At 37.5% G+C, this 14,464-nt stretch overlaps 1 protein-coding gene across 1 annotated transcript; it reads right to left on the bottom strand.

Annotated features, from left to right (window-relative positions):
- Positions 1-334: 334 nt before the first annotated feature.
- Positions 335-14,206, bottom strand: LOC139713190 (uncharacterized). Its single transcript, XM_071624936.1, has 2 exons — positions 13,604-14,206; positions 335-1,441 (listed from the first exon to the last, which is right to left on the bottom strand). The coding sequence occupies exons 1-2, from the start codon at positions 14,204-14,206 to the stop codon at positions 335-337; spliced, it is 1,710 nt and encodes a 569-aa protein (XP_071481037.1).
- Positions 14,207-14,464: the final 258 nt, after the last annotated feature.

Raw genomic sequence — 14,464 nt, 5'->3', positions numbered from 1 at the left:
GTAGCTGGAAACACACACACATAAACACACAGAAAAAAAGAAAGAAAATAAAACCAGACGATTACATTGCACTTTCACAGAAAAAAAAATATTTTGAAATAGAAGAGCTTGTGTGTACATGCAGGAGCATATTAGTAATGTACTAAATTTGAAAATCGTTTTAACGCGTGTTGACCTCATATGTGCTTCCTTATGAATGATGTAAATTCACCTTCACTATTCATAATCCGAACTCAAATCCAAACTCTAACATAGTGATCTTGATTCCTAACGCTCCCTTCCGTTATTTTAACGAAAAGACGAAATGCATGGTGCAGTGTGTTTGGAAGGAGGGCTAAAGTGTTTCCACCCGAAATGCTCTCCACATCAGCTCCATGAGGTCTGGGGAAATGTCAGCAACTGCGAAAAAATGCTTCATTCTTGCGACCATCTTTTTGTCATCATCCACGACAAATCTAGGGTAGTTGATACGTAAGAATAAACTGATTGGTGTTAATTCCACACGCAACTTTTGGAGACATATTCCAACAAAAACATCCTCCCAGGGAAAGAGGGGCGTCTGGACGGCAGTTTGATAAACAGCTTCCACCAGATCACTGGATAACAGGTAGATATGGCCGTTCATATAAGGAGGATACGTTTGGTTGGGGTAATATTCTTCCGAAAGATACCATTTGCCATCTTTACTCTTGGCTTTCCGCACTACGGGAGTGTTAACGAGCACTTCCCCTGCCGAGAAGTTCGCGGCTGGTTGATCCTGAAGGAGTTCCAATAGCCGCTTCTGATGTAGCATGACATCATCGTCCAGTTTCATGACAAAGTTGGCATGGCGACAAAATCGGTTGGCCCACTTGAACGCCGCCACAGTTTTGCGCGTAAGATTGTGGTAGCTGTCTGTGAAGTCCTCCTGGACGATGTCCCCATAACGGTAGGCCTCGTCATCAATGACCTCTTGTATGGACTTGTCCGTGACTCCGAGAATGAAGAGAGTCTTTGTTTCTCCTCGTTTATCGAAGGGCCAGGACGAGTTTCTCCCGTAGGTGCGGCGTATCAGCTGGCGTCGTTCATGGTTGGCGGGTGACGATGTAACCAGAATAAGCATGAAAACATCCGACGGTTCTTCTTTCTTCATGCAAGTGTTTACGGGGTTATGGAAGTATTGGTAATTGTGATCATCGATTGGTTCTAGGAGGTAGAGACCCTTATCGTGCGTTCGCTTCCTCGGTATCAGTCGGGCTTTTGACACACTGGGACGTTCTGCGTTCAACATAACTTGTTTGAGATGACTGTTCTGACTCGAGATGAGAGCACAACATATAAACGTCAAAGCAACAACACAGGCCGGCAAGCACAGACCACAGTGATTCGGCGGAAGGCATACAAGACATTGTTTGCGCAAGATATTCATACTGACCGGTTGATCCTCCGCGTCTTCCAGTCTCTGACAAGTGAAGATTGGGAATTAGGCCAAAATACAAATATCTACTCTCTTCTTTTCCTTCTTCTTTTTCTTGTTGTTCTATTTACAGCGTAGGCAAATGCACAGAGACTACGTCCCAACTGGAATAGATTCCTCGAACGGTGTCTGTCTCTGTAAACGTCCTTTTCTCATCATTTCTCCGTCGCCACACGTCTTCAAATGGTATTGGATGGATCTTGCGCACTTTTAGCCACGAAATGTAGGTTGAATTGCATCGCGTTGAACAGAACGTATTTGTTCTACGTGGCAACAAAGGAAGTATGCTATGAGGGTTGTTATGTAAAGTGAAACAACGAAGATGCCAATTGATGACATGCACCAGAAGTAACAAAGGTGAGACATTCCCCACAAGTGCTGTGCAGACGGATATCTTGAAAGAAAGTTGCATCATCAACGATCGTACGGCTTCCCGAAAGGATTTCCTCGAGGCATCTGTCGAAACTAAGCTCGTCGGGAGATGAAACAGTGTGCTTCCTATATACCCTCTCCGCTAGTATAACTGTGGCACGAATGGAAACATTATGTTGTTGTTGTTGTTGTTGCTGTTGTTGTTTGATTTTATTTGGCGTTTATTATTCCCCTGAGAATCATCATTAAAAAATCATCCCTGTTTATAAAAAAGAACAAAAAAAGAAAGAAGACGTATGTATCAATAACTACCAACCAATTTCCAGTCTGCTGTGCAGATGCTTGTACTCCTACAGATGTGCATTCAGTTGACGCCACTAACAAAATCCAGTCAGGTTTTCGCCCTCAACATTTAACAATAGCCACGCTACTGAAAATGACAGAAGACTGGCTCTCCTGTATGGATGATGGTAGGATGACAGGAATTGTCATAACAGCCTTAAGAAAAGCCTTTGATACGGTGGACCACGCTAAACTGGGAAATAAGCTGCAAATGACTTGCATGGCCCCGCAAGCCTCTGAATGGTTTAAGGAATACCTCATAATCGCACACAATATACTGAGGTGAATGGTTTTCAATCGAAATAACCTGGTGTAACATGTGAAATCCTGCAAGGGTCCAATCTTGTTCCACTGTTGTTTACAATCTTTGTCACTGATTTGCCTTCACTGCTAACAATGTTCATCGCCTACATTATACGCTGACGACACGTGTATTTATGTGTCTGGTAAAACGTGAAACAGATCGAAGGATACGACCCGTATTGCAGATTGGCTGGCGTGTAATCGATTAGCCTTCAATTTGGAAAAATGTGAAACTATGCTGATAGGGTTTAAGAAAAACATTAAACAAGTGAAATTGAATGCGAGTGTAACCAATGTTAGAGAATAATTCAAGTTCCTCATTGTAAATATCTTAGAGTGTATATTGATCAGTCACGAGACTGGAGCTATCATATTGAACATTTACGTAAACCCACTGTTAGAAATTTGTAATTGTTAAAGGGGATGTCTAGTAGCTGATCAGTGGGATTTAGTGGGAATGCTGGGGGATGATTGTTCCAATCCTTGTGGGATTCATTTAAGAGTACATTATATATCTATTGTTGGGTGGAAATTATTTGCTTCAGAATGGTCTCATATTCAAGTAATGTGCAGTTGAATGTTTCCAGGTTAGCATGCCTGAACAGTGACAGCAATTAACTGCATATTACTTAAATATGTATAATTAAAGATATATAATGTACTCTTAAATAAATCCCGCAAGGATTGGAACAATCATTCCCCAACATTCCCACTGATAAATTACTAACCACCCCCTTTGAAGAGAATGAGACATCTTAAAACATTTGAAACGGCCATTACATTTCTCCATCATTTAAAGTTACTGTGATTATTGTAATGTTATATATGGTCAAATACTAAACATAAAGCGTCTTCAAATTCTTCAAAATCCTTCTCTAAAATCAGTGTTGCGGGTAAATTCGAGATATCCCACTAAACTGTTATACTCACGAATTAATGTTGACACACTTGAGTGAAATGAGAAGAAACAAACATGCTTTGCACAACTAACCATGTAATAATTTTTCTTTTGTATTTAGCTGTTAGTATGAAGATCAAGGTGACCAATCTCGACTAGCACTTGTGCTAACTTTTGGTTTCCTTGTTAACAGCAGCAACTTTGTAGAATTATGCTACATGTATCGTATTCAACTCTCAAATATCATCAATTAATCATGCTATATTGTAAAGGAGTAACATTACATATGTATGTAGATACAATTGTGTTATGATTCTTATATGTACGTATTCAAAGAGTTGTTGCAAATAAAACTTCAAAACATCAAACTTCAAACAATGTATGTAGTCGTTAATAATTTAACCCGTTGACGTTTGAGTTGAAAATCTTTGATTATGATTGAAGAAATACAACACTGAGATCTAGGAATACAACACTGATATTCAAGTTACTATACTGGTATATCAAAACCTGCTTTAGGCAAAGTAGTTTTATTAGTTATCAAAGCCCATAATTATTGAATTCATTGCCGACATATGTAAAACAGCAAATACTAATTATTCTGAGCGGTTATAGACAGAGTTTTAATTTGTATCTGACACCAAAAGGACATTGTATCCCTCATTCATTTTTTTTCAAGTAAACCGAGCATGTAGTCAATTTTTCCTATATATATATATATATATATATATATATATATGTATATGTATACATGTATCTATATATATGTATATATATATATATATATATATTATATATGTATATGTATACATGTAACTATATATATATGTGTATATACACTCAGCAAAAAAAGTAAGTTCCCCCCTAACATTTTTGGATATATCTCAAAAAGTATTTTACGGATGTTCATAATTCGAACGGGAATGGATAGGGAATTTCATAACTCATAACATGAATGGTATATCATTACCACCAGATATCATTATTGGTGTAAAAAATCGCATTTTATGTCAAAATGCGTGGGAAAAAAAGTTGCACTTTAGGCCATAGAGAGCATATTGTATACATTTCCTATGTAAGTTATCAAATGATCTTTTTAAATTGTGTAATTCTCAGGAATTTCTTCAGGTACAATGTGCTTCCCTATTAAACAGATGTTATGCATACTTTTTGAACAATAGGCCTTCTCAATATGAAAATATTGGTAGAAGCCATGTGATTTGTAATTCCAATTCAGGTTGATCACATTAATGTGCCTGTGGGCATTTTGCATCATGCCCTCAAGTTGTAGATCAGTTTGCTGAGGGAAATGGCATCGAACGTATGGAGTGGCCTGCAAGATCCCCTGACTGTAATCCAGTAGAGAATCTTTGGGATATCATTAAGTGGAAAGCGAGCAAGAAGTTGAAAGATGACACTTCACTGCAAGAATTTCAGCGCATCTTGCAGAGAGCATAGACCAACGTTGAGCAGCGCCAAGTACAAACTTTAGTTAACAGTTTGAGGAGGAGATGGCGGCTGGTCATTGCGGGTGGTGGACATATCAATTATCAAATACTTCACTATATGCTCATAAAAAGAAAGAGATAGAGAAATATGCAATAACCCATGCTTAAATGTTCAGAATCATGAGTGATTGTTTGATTATTTGTGTAAAAGTCATTGCAAATCACTAAAGTGCAACTTTTGTTTCCATGCATTTTGACATAAAATGCATTTTTTTCACACCAATAATGATATCTGGTGGCAATGATTTTCCACTCATGTTATGAGTAATAAAATTCTTTATCCATTTCCGTTTGAATTATGAAAATCGGTTGAATACTTTTTGAGATATATCCACAAATGCTAGGGGGGAACTCACTTTTTTTGCTGAGTGTACATATATATATATGTATATATATATGTATATGTATACATGTATCTATATATATATATGTGTATATATATATATACATATATATATAGTGAATTGTTTCATCTAATTGTATGTTATTTTATGTTTTCATGAATATGATTGTGTATATGTTTTGAAATACGTTAATGTCATTTTTTTCCCTCATGATCCACGGACATGAGGGAGAACAGCCGTCTGGCTGAATCATGTGCCGTGTTGAAATAAATGAAATGAAAAAAAAAATGAAGTGAAATGAAATGAAATGAAATAAATGAAATGAAATGAAACAAATGAAATGATATGAAATCAAATCAAATATAGGAAATAACACTTGATGGATAGAAAGCACGAAACGGCGCTCCATTTTTAAAACATATCAATGTATATTACTGTCGATATACTTAAAAAACAAACAAATAACAACAAAAACGTTCTACGCCTGGATCGAGCGACGTATGTGATATTGTGAGGAGGGTAAAAATAATCCACTAAGGACTGGGGTCCACAACATACATTATGCATCGGGACGACTAGGTCGTGTAAAAATTTGAGAAGCATGACCATTCCGTAAGTGTTACATATATAATTAACGAATTGAAACTGGAAGAAAGATATGACTGAAATTGATTGATTACACTCAAGTGCTCCATAAAAAAGATTAAACTATATGATGAAATCATGTTGCCAGTGAAAATGCGAATTTGACGTGCATAAATACGGTATGAATGACATTCAACAGAGTTCGTTTATGTTGATTTATTTTGAATGTTTAAAGTTCAAAGTTGTGTTCCTAAAAGTGAAATTGGAATTTCCACTTGGCGCGAAATTGAATGCCACTTTCTGTCCTTAACTTGAATGAATTTTCTTCTAAATTGAATGAAATAGAGTCTAAATGGTATGGCATGAAACGAAATTGAATGATCAAAGAATAATGAAACACGAAGCAGAGCGTTGACGAAAATGGCTTGAATTTAAACGCCTTCTCGTTAAATCGAATGCAAATCTGATGAGATTGGACGGGAAAACGTAAATTACGTTGTGCACAAGAAACTTAAACACCAACGCCTTGTAAAGTAAGGATTTTGACCGGAAAGTGGGAACCCATTCACACATTAACTTTCTTTATGTATTTTTTTTTAATATTTCTATTGCTAAAAGGGATGTAGCTATTCGATTGGTTCCTCGGCCATCACATGACATTTAGTTAAAAGTTCCATCGCTCGTTGTGGCTGACAGGTGTGTATATTTTGTTTGAGCAAAAATGGATAGCGCATTCAATTTACAGTGATATAGTCAGGTAATTACCTACATGCTGCACTCGTTCTTTCGAATTCATTTTATAGTCTTATATCATAATGTGTTTATTACGCCCCCAGTCCGAAGTTACAGTGTATATTGCCAAAACTGATCTGGCCGTTGAGCACTTTGTTTCGGGTGTGTCAGCCACAATTAGGTAGTCAAGGTTATGATCCTAAAATGCTTCTATCATGTCTATAATTCTTTCTCTCTCTTCTTGAGATATACGTCTGTATCTAACTTGTGCTGCTATGACTGTAAGAAGATGAATTGAATTTGTAACTCTGGTACATGTACCTGTAGGTCTATAATGTTATGTATGAAAGGAAGGGGGCGTTACAGAACATCAAACTCGAATTGTATAAGGTCAAAACTATACTATTTTTTTTCATCAACGCACTGCAGTGTGCAGTGTGTTTGGTGAAAGAAAGTCGCATTGGAATACACATGATTAGATGTTCACACTTTTTTTTTCAAAATGTAATTAACATGAAAGAATATGTTTGGAACTTATCTGACTGGAATACTCTTTTCGGCTTAAAGTACTGATACCTGCCAATTTGTTAATACCCGTTTTGGAAATTTGAAAGTCATATGTGGAAATTCCATTGATCGAAGTGCTAAATGGATCACAAGTTGCAATTTGCAAGACAGTCTGTTCGATAACGAGGATTTTGCTAAATTAAATGAACCCTCTATCCCAGTCCTTGGAACAAATACACGGTCACACGGTGTGGTTTATGTGAAAATGTCCCGATATCACATAGTCACTGTGTGAAATCGGGACATTTTCATAAACCACACTGTGTGACCGTGTGTTTGTTACACAAGGGATGAAGTGACAAAAGTGCGAAATTGGTCGAGAAGACCGCCGGAAATATCATCGGTATTTGAAAAGTTTTATTTCGAACGGATTATCTCTATTGTTGTTGATTTTAAATACTCACTTTTGCGATTAAAGTTAAAATAATTGAAATGATGAGACAATGTTGGACACTTTTAATCATCACTTCAAGGATATCACTTTTCATGAAATAAGTTTAGTTCAACTTTAGTTCAAGTTTATTTTCATACATCCACTTTCTCAGTGATGGGATTACAAAATGATTGACAATAAACAAGAATACAAATATATGCAACCAAATCTTTTGATTGGAGAAGAAAGAAAAAAAAATAAAAGTATACTTAGGCTCCCTAACACAAAATGTATATGGTCATATCATCTGAGGATGTCACAACTAAACATGGTAAATGTCAGAAATATGATGGGGCCTACATAAAAGCAATGACGCTTGTAAAACTGTAGGTTCCCGAATTCATAGGCATGGAATTATACGGAGAACGGATATGTTTATCTTGACCAACTGAAATTATACCAGTGCAAAAATCAATGTAAAGAATGAACTAATGAACCACATGAATATCGATCAAACCAGACTGTGCAGATCTTGCCGTGTTTAAGAAAGAATGCTATAGAATTGATATAACGGTACCATTAAATAACTCGGTGCTGCGGACAAAGACAAAATACTAGGAGTATAAAAAAAAAATAAGTAAAGGTATCAATGGAAAGCATTGGTTTCCTTTTGTAAGTAATGATGAACGTATTTTAAGAAGGCTGAAAATTGCTCTTAAAGGTACTTGTTGAGGTGGGGATTCACGTTTTGAACATTCCTAAGTCAGATAATGAAAAACCTCTTATGCAGTATTGAAGAGCATGTAATTCTAAGAAGGATTCAACGTTTATTTGATGAAAATTGGTTTTCAAATGGCTGAGATATCCAAAAAAGTGATAATAACAAAAGGCGACAGGCCACGTCTTTCATTAGGATCTCTTTGTTTCACCTTGTTTTTGGCTATCTCAGCCATTTCCAAACCGATTTTCATCAAATAAACTTTTGATATCCCTTAGAATTGTATGCTCTTTGACGTCTCATAGAGTAGTCCAGGCTAGGCTCCATAGAAAGTGCACCTAACCTTGTTTTTTGATATATACAATGTTTTTTTATGGTTTCTTGTCAATTCGAGGGTGCTGATTCCAAATCCGATTGATGCCACTCGCGTAACCTTGAGCATTTTCGGCAAAATGCAAAAATCCAAAATGGCCGCCAGATATGCTAATTTGGCCATGATAATCCCAGTTATGTCAATCTTATGACCAATTATTCCATCAAAGTTTTTTAAATTTTTGTTCCTTGTGTAATTCTACTTGCACATGCAAGAAATTTTTCATTTTAAGAGGTACATTTAGCATTTCAAGCTTATTTTCAATTCAAAATGGCCGCCACTCCTATACTCATGTACTATATGAATGGCAAAAAATATGCATAGAAATAGAAGACGAATTTTCAGTCACATACCTACGCTTTTATCAAGTTTTGCATGTGCAGTGCAGATCTGATGAGTGCCAATAGCAAAACAAGCAAACAAACAAGCAAGCAAACAGAAAATTTATTATTTTTAGGCTTTATATATATTATATTCTTCTTAATACAAAACTTCAAAATGGATGCCACTCATATACCCCTGCACAATATGAATGGCAAAGTGTACATGGAGATAAACAAATTTTCTTTTCTTTTTTTGTCACTCAGGTACACTGTTTATCAATTTGTGTGCTGATTATAAATTAGAAGGTTGTTAGTAACAAAAGCTGTTTTATTTTTTTATGCAAACATCAGAATTTGCTACGTACCTCAATCTGAAATTTTCCCTAGGAATTTGGAAAAATCCACCAAAGCTTGAATTGACGCCAACATCAAGATTGTTTATCAGGAATTATTAGATATGAACATTTGATACTTCCTTTCCTTGAGATGTTTGACATCATAATATTCACTCTCATTTGCTGAATTAAACGGCTGAATCCTAGATGATGACACAAATGAAATTTCCAATTACCAGTCCTGTTCTACATCATCTAAAAGCTATATTATACAAACTTTTCAGTCCCCTCATCCGAGAAAGAATATGAGGCAGGGGAAAAGGGGAAAAAAACGGACCACCTCACTGAAATGAAAACAACCCCCAAAAGTTTTTCCTGTTAACCCAGATGAATAATATATGTTTAAATAGATGAATTTTACCACCGTTTTTTCGGAGTGAATGTGTTAGCGTATATGATGTCAAGGGAGACTCTGAGATCCGTACAGTGCTGCCTCATTCTGAAAGCAGTGTTATAGCAACTTCACACTGCTTGTCTTTAATCTTCAGCACTTGCAGATTCAGGATTGCTCTAGGTAACCAGACCAGCTGTGTTAGGACTCTGAATGATGGCCTCCTTGATGGTGGCTGTAAACTAACTCCACTAGAGCTCTTTGTAAAATATACATGGTGACATAACATTCACTTCACGTAGGAAGTTTACAGATGATCTCGCCTTTACGTCTCACAGAAAGTCCTTGGATGACATCAGCCGAGTACTGACCCATCTCAAGACAATAGAGGAGTACTTCACCTTCTGGAGACTTTGCCCCAACCTTTATAAGATTATCATCAGACCCATGCCTTCCATCTTGCCAACGCTATGTTCAAGGTAGCCCTCTGTGGCAAGCCTTCTAAGCATAGGCTAAGGAAGTCTACCCTCCTTCACTGGCACTCGATCACTCTCCCTCACGCTGGAAGGAAAGGATGGCAAGTGTCACCAGTGCCGTCAATGCATACCCTGACCTTCTAAACACGATAGCATGGGGACATTTCATGAAGCGTCTTGTCTGACGAATTTGTCTGACAAATTTGCTCTCAGCCAATCAGATGCGAGGATTTTAGTAGCTTATAACAGCTGTCCAAAAGAAAAGATCTTACAAAGCGCTTCATGGAATGCCCCCTTGAACAACCTGCCATCAATGCGTCTGAAATCCCACAAGCCTAGATTTCTCTCCCGTAACTTGAAAGCTTTGACCCCAAAACAGGTTGGTGCAGATGCTGGTCTCATGTCATCTCTGATACCACCCAAGTTACCTACAACTGTCTCTGGCCTGGCAACAAAGCCATAATAGGGCTTCAACGGGTGGTGATCAAGCAAGTCTTCATGTCTTCATTCTGTTTCTATGGCAAATAATCGCCCTCTGACCCTTGAGGAAGTGCTGAACATCACCAGATGTGGTTGCAGTTAAAGCAATTGCAGGACTAATATGCATCTTTAGCCTGAGAATTCTTCAAATTTGGGGCTGATGTCGCCTGCTGCCAAACATCCAATTAAAGGGTTCTTTAAAGACAATAAAAATGAAAATTTTAGTTTTGAGACAAGACTGAATGAGATCATGATGTCAAAGTGTATATTATCAAGACCTGGGAACTGTGAGAGAACTGAAAGAGGTAGCTCACATTGCTCCTTGGTTGATGTTTAATGAATAATTTGTACGGTATTGCGTTTGGGCAGTTTCGTTTATGCCTTCACAAGTTTTTGTTGTTTTAATTCAAGAAGAAAATCAAGTTTGCACGATAATATCACGGCGGTACTTCTAAATTATAGCATATCAAAGTGATGGAGGTTACGATCCATTTCAGACTCGCCTCAGGAATCCTCCTACCCCCCCCCCCCCAACTCCTTGTTGGTAAAAAAAAAACAACAACCTACAATGTAAAGGGTCTTTAGTTGGGTCATTAATGTCCGATGTGTTTGTGTCTACAACCATGTATCTCTGGCCTTACTGTGTAGGATTTTTCTGTACTTTGTTGATATGGTTTTAGGGGAATGCATATTAGAAGCTTTGCTTTCTAGCTTCCCCTCCATTTTCAACATTATTTGATAAATACCATTCATCTAGGCTTCTTAAAATATTGTGTTACTATTACATTTCTATATTCAACCTGCATGTAGAATATGATGGTATATTGATTTCTTGCGAGACGTTTAGTGAACTTATATTCGTTGTTGAGACAAAATGAAGTATATAAGAAATTGTGTTAAACAGGTTTATGAAAATTAAATGCTCAAATATTCATGTAGGCCCTCTATATTGTAAGTGACACCCAACATATTTGTATTACACATGCAACACTTTATGACAGCGTAGGTACGGGACTGGAAATACAGTAAATTTGTTCTATATTTCCATGCATATGCTTTGCCATTCATATAGCACGTAAGCATAGGAATGGCGGCCATTTTGAATAAGAAAATGAGCTTTAAATACTAAATGAACCTATATGAAATGAAAATTCTCTTGCAAATGCAGATGGAGTAACTCTAGGAACAGAAATGTACAAAGTTTGGTGGAATAATTGGTCAGATAATGCACATTATTGTGTTTCTCACGGCCGAATTAGCATATCTGGCGGCCATTTTGGATTTTTGCATTTTGCCGAAAATGCTCAAGGTTACGCGAGTGGCATCAATCGGATTTGGAATCAGCACCCTCGAATTGACAAGAAACCATCAAAAAACATTGTATATATCAAAAAACAAGGTTGGGTGCCTTCTAGCCCGGACTAGAGTGGTTTCTGAATATCTCTCAAAACGTTAAAAGCTAAATCCTCGCCTCAACCAGAAATGTACACAACCTGCTTTGCGATCAAGCTCTTCATTTGAAATTATTATTTTTCTTCTTTTGGGATCAACCTCGCTGAGAATATGTCTCTCTTAAAGAAAAGTCAAACTTTGTCTTGATGTAATTTGCATTCTTAATTAATGATGACCTTTCTTTCTAAAGGTAATGACAAGTGGTATGTAGCTACAGTACTGTATGAAAGGCATGACGTTTGCACACAAAACAGTGCCAGAAACTTAGAATTTACTCGCAAATCTAGTGAGGAACTTCCCTTGATAGTCAAGCACCACATAAAATGCAAGCTACCTGTGACAAGAATGGAATCGCGAGAAACTCTTCCATTGTACTGGGGCATTTTGGCGATTTATCGATCGTTTTTGGCAAGTTTGTGCGTTTGAGCAGGATATGCGAAGTTGGCACGCCGTCGACTGAGTCGGGTGTGCGAACGTGGCACATAAAGAGTTAATGCGCTTTCATAAATTTGAACGTAAACTACAAATCCAAACAACATAGGTTATGACTCCTATGCATATAACGTGGAAATAATTGATTTGGTATCAAATCTACCTCCCCCTCCCCCCAAAAAAAGAATTTTATTACTGTAATAACAAATTCACATTTGTTATTACTGCCAAAGAGATAACGGCTCATCCGTTTACAGCATGTGGCTTATCCGACCCCCAGGCCTGCATGAGAGAAGAATTTGCAATATCCCTGTACATTTGTTTGGTGTTTTTTGGGGGGTATTTTTTCTCTATGTTTCGGTCATTTGTTGTACCCGTGCTCCTCATCTCAATCTGTAGCTCGAATTTAATTGGGACCTACGCTACACAAGCTTGCTTTTTAGTAGGTTCCTTCATATTTCTTTAGCATTCATTCCCATATTCCAACTTTTGTAGATCTACCACTATGTTTTATATGTTTGCAGTATTCTATGTATGTCTCCTAGCTGGATATTATGTATTGGCCCTATTTCATTTCGTAATATTAAGGGATACCTCTTAGCTGGAAACACACACACACACACACACACACAGACACACACACCGAAAAAAGAAAGAAAATAAAACCAGACGATTACATTCCACTTTCACAGAAAAAAAAAACATTTGAAATAGAAGGGCTTGTGTATACATGCAGGAACATAATAGTAATGTACTAAATTTGAAAATCGTTTTAACACGTGTTGACCTCATATCTGCTTCCAATATGAATGATATATATTCACCTTCACTATTCACGATCCGAACTCAAATCCAAACTCTAACATAGTGATATTGGTTCCTAACGCCCCCTTCCGTTATTTTAACGAAAAGACGAAATGCATGGTGCAGTGTGTTTGGAAGGAAGGCTAAAGCGTTTCCACCCGAAATGCTCTCCACATCAGCTCCATGAGGTATAGGGAAATGTCAGCAACTGCGAAAATTATGCTTCATTTTTGCGACCATCTTTTTGTCATCATCCACGACAAATCTGGGGTAGTTGACACGTAAGAATGAACTGATTGGTGTTAATTTCACACGCAACTTTTGGAGACATATTCCAACAAAAACATCCTCCCAGGGAAAGAGGGGCGTCTGGACGGCAGTTTGATAAACAACTTCCACCAGATCACTGGATAACAGGTAGATATGGCCGTTCATATAAGGAGGATACGTTTGGTTGGGGTAATATTCTTCCGAAAGATACCATTTGCCATCTTTACTCTTGGCTTTCCGCACTACGGGAGTGTTAACGAGCACTTCCCCTGCCGAGAAGTTCGCGGCTGGTTGATCCTGAAGGAGTTCCAATAGCCGCTTCTGATGTAGCATGACATCATCGTCCAGTTTCATGACAAAGTTGGCATGGCGACAAAATCGGTTGGCCCACTTGAACGCCGCCACAGTTTTGCGCGTAAGATTGTGGTAGCTGTCTGTGAAGTCCTCCTGGACGATGTCCCCATAACGGTAGGCCTCGTCATCAATGACCTCCTGTATAGACTTGTCCGTGACTCCGAGAATGAAGAGAGTCTTTATTTCTCCTCGTTTATCGAAGGGCCAGGACGAGTTTCTCCCGTAGGTGCGGCGTATCAGCTGGCGTCGTTCATGGTTGACGGGTGACGATGTAACCAGAAACAGAATGAAAACATCCGACGGTTCTTCTTTCTTCATGCAAGTGTTTTATTTATTTATTTTATTTTATTTATTTCACATATTTAAAAAGGGTAGCCCAAGTCAGCACTTGCTGGTTTTCATCGGGGCCCTTTAAAAACACAACACATAAAACATTCCAGAATTACATTTACTAACAGACATAGAAAAAAAATATATTATATACATTCAATACAATCAAAATCAAACATATAATGCTTATAAAACAATTTCAAAGACATGTAAATACTACAACGTTTCTAAATGAACAAAAATGAA

This window comes from Diadema antillarum, unplaced genomic scaffold, assembly GCF_040938485.1.
Source record: "Diadema antillarum isolate AM-2024a unplaced genomic scaffold, OU_Dant_1.0 seq00001921_RagTag, whole genome shotgun sequence".
Lineage (NCBI taxonomy): Eukaryota > Metazoa > Echinodermata > Echinoidea > Diadematoida > Diadematidae > Diadema > Diadema antillarum.
The sequence above is the reverse complement of the archived record's forward strand: the minus strand, read 5'-3'. Positions and strand labels throughout refer to the sequence as shown.

Excerpts from the sequence above, each read along its gene's own strand:
- LOC139713190 (XM_071624936.1), bottom strand. The coding sequence starts at position 14,206 with ATGAAGAAAGAAGAACCGTCGGATGTTTTCATTCTGTTTCTGGTTACA. Across the intron at positions 1,442-13,603 it reads TTCCCTGGGAGGATGTTTTT|AGACTGGAAGACGCGGAGGA; the intron begins GTTGGAATATGT and ends TTCACTTGTCAG.